Source organism: Chiloscyllium plagiosum, chromosome 28, assembly GCF_004010195.1.
Source record: "Chiloscyllium plagiosum isolate BGI_BamShark_2017 chromosome 28, ASM401019v2, whole genome shotgun sequence".
NCBI lineage: Eukaryota > Metazoa > Chordata > Chondrichthyes > Orectolobiformes > Hemiscylliidae > Chiloscyllium > Chiloscyllium plagiosum.
The window spans coordinates 2,152,477-2,154,244 of record NC_057737.1 but is presented as its reverse complement, the minus strand read 5'-3'; the positions used below and the strand labels follow the sequence as shown (position 1 = coordinate 2,154,244).

General features: G+C 56.6%; 1 protein-coding gene across 1 annotated transcript in view; it reads right to left on the bottom strand.

Annotated features, from left to right (window-relative positions):
- Positions 1–1,540, bottom strand: part of lrrc75a (leucine rich repeat containing 75A) — a 93,910-nt gene extending 92,370 nt beyond the window's left edge. The window contains exon 1 of the mRNA XM_043718084.1: positions 210–1,540. Within this exon, the coding sequence (XP_043574019.1) occupies positions 210–470 (261 nt within the window). The 5' untranslated portion in view covers positions 471–1,540. The remainder of the gene's footprint in view (positions 1–209) is intronic.
- Between the last annotated feature and the right edge of the window lie 228 nt (positions 1,541–1,768).

Below are 1,768 nucleotides of genomic sequence, written 5' to 3'. Positions count from 1 at the left end.
CATCGATTCTCCTGCTCTCGGATGCTGCCCGACCTGCTGTGCTTTTCCAGCACCACTCTAATCTTAACTAATGGAGGTGGTATTTGTGGAGGATGAGGTGGGGAGTTGGGGAAGGGAATGGGAAGTGGGGAGGTGGGTGAATGAGTCCCAGCCTTTGGGAGTGATGTGGACTGAGGGAGGGAGAGTGATAGGAGGACACTGACACTCACCTGCCTCAGGCTCCTCAGTAAGTTGGAGGCTTCCTCCTGGCGGCCCTGCTTGGCCAGGGTGGCCATGTCCTGAATCATAGCAATCCGCCTCTGGTACGGGGGGGGGCCCGGGCTCCTGGTGCACCTCTCCCCGGACTTCAGCACCAAGCCCCGGAGGAAATCTCCTCTGTCCCGGCCTGGGGACTTCCTCCTGCAGCCCGGAGGGTCGCCCTCAGCCTCCTCTGGGAGCTGCTGCCTCCCTTTGCTCTGCCTGCCTCCCATGGTCGAATTGCCCGGCGCGTCTGCAAGAACTTCAGAGCAGCATTCCCGAGAGCAGGAGCGAGCCGGATCCCTCCCGATTGGAGAGTGAGATCTCGCACCATCACTGGGAACTCGCCCGCTCCCCAGGTATCGATTAGAATCGGGCTGAGGCGGGCAGCGTGGCAGTGAGTCCCGAGTTTCCTGGTGCGCTGATTAATTGGCGGATGTTCCCAGGGACATGCCGATGGAATAATCGGAATATCGATTAGAGTCGACCCGGGGTGGGGAGGGAGGGTGTGCTGTGAGAGGACTGCAGCCCGGAGAGTGCATCAGGATCAGGGGCAGACCCCCAGCCGGGGGGGGGGGACAAGAATCACATCGATTACAGTCGGAAACAGAAAGGAAACCAATGCAAACAGATCCCCAAAGGGACCGCGATGGACAGACAGAGGGACACACACACACAGCTGCAGCTACACAAAGTCAGCTCTCCAGTCCCCGCACCGATTCTAATCGGCTCTCGGAGGGATCCTCAGGCTCGGAGCCTCTTTAACGGCGAGTACCCGCTTTCGGCAGCGATTTAAATTCACAACAACAACAACACCAGCAGCAGCAGGAGGAGGAGGCTGGGGCGGCGCTTCTCTCAGTGCTGTCCTCCTCCCTGGGAGCCAGCTCTCCCCCCCCCCCCCCCCCGCACACTCAAGTAACAAGCACACTGTCCAGCACCTCACAGTTGCATTCGTGTGGCGCCTTTTCCTGCCTGCAGGGTGTTCCAAAGTCAGTGAGGTAGTTCCGAAGAGGAATCACTGATCTAACCCGCGACAACACATTAGCGCACAGCAAGATCCCACAGTCAGGGCTGTGAAAATGTCAATCAGCCGCTTTTGTGGTGTGGACTGAGAAACTGGGAGACGCGCAGTTTGTCCTTCTCTGAAGTAGCTCATCTGTCCACAAGGGTCACCTCTTTAGAGCTAAGCCCTTTTTATTCATTCACACAATATGAGCTTCACTGGTTGTTCCGTATTTATTGCCCGTCCCTAGTTGCCCCTTGAGAAGGTGAGGGTGGCGCGCCTCCTTGAACCGCTGCAGTCCATGTGACCCAGCGACAGCAGGCTGGTGGGTGGCTTGGAGAGGTACTTGCAGGGGGTAGACTCTGCTGCCCTTATGGACGGAAGTCGATGTGGAATTGCAAGGTCCAGTCTAAACAGTCTTGGTAAATTTCTGCAGTACATCTTTTAGATAATACACACTGCTGCTGCTGAGCATCAGTTTTGAAGAGTGGATGAGAGAATTAAAGAGATTAAGAGAATCCTGAAATA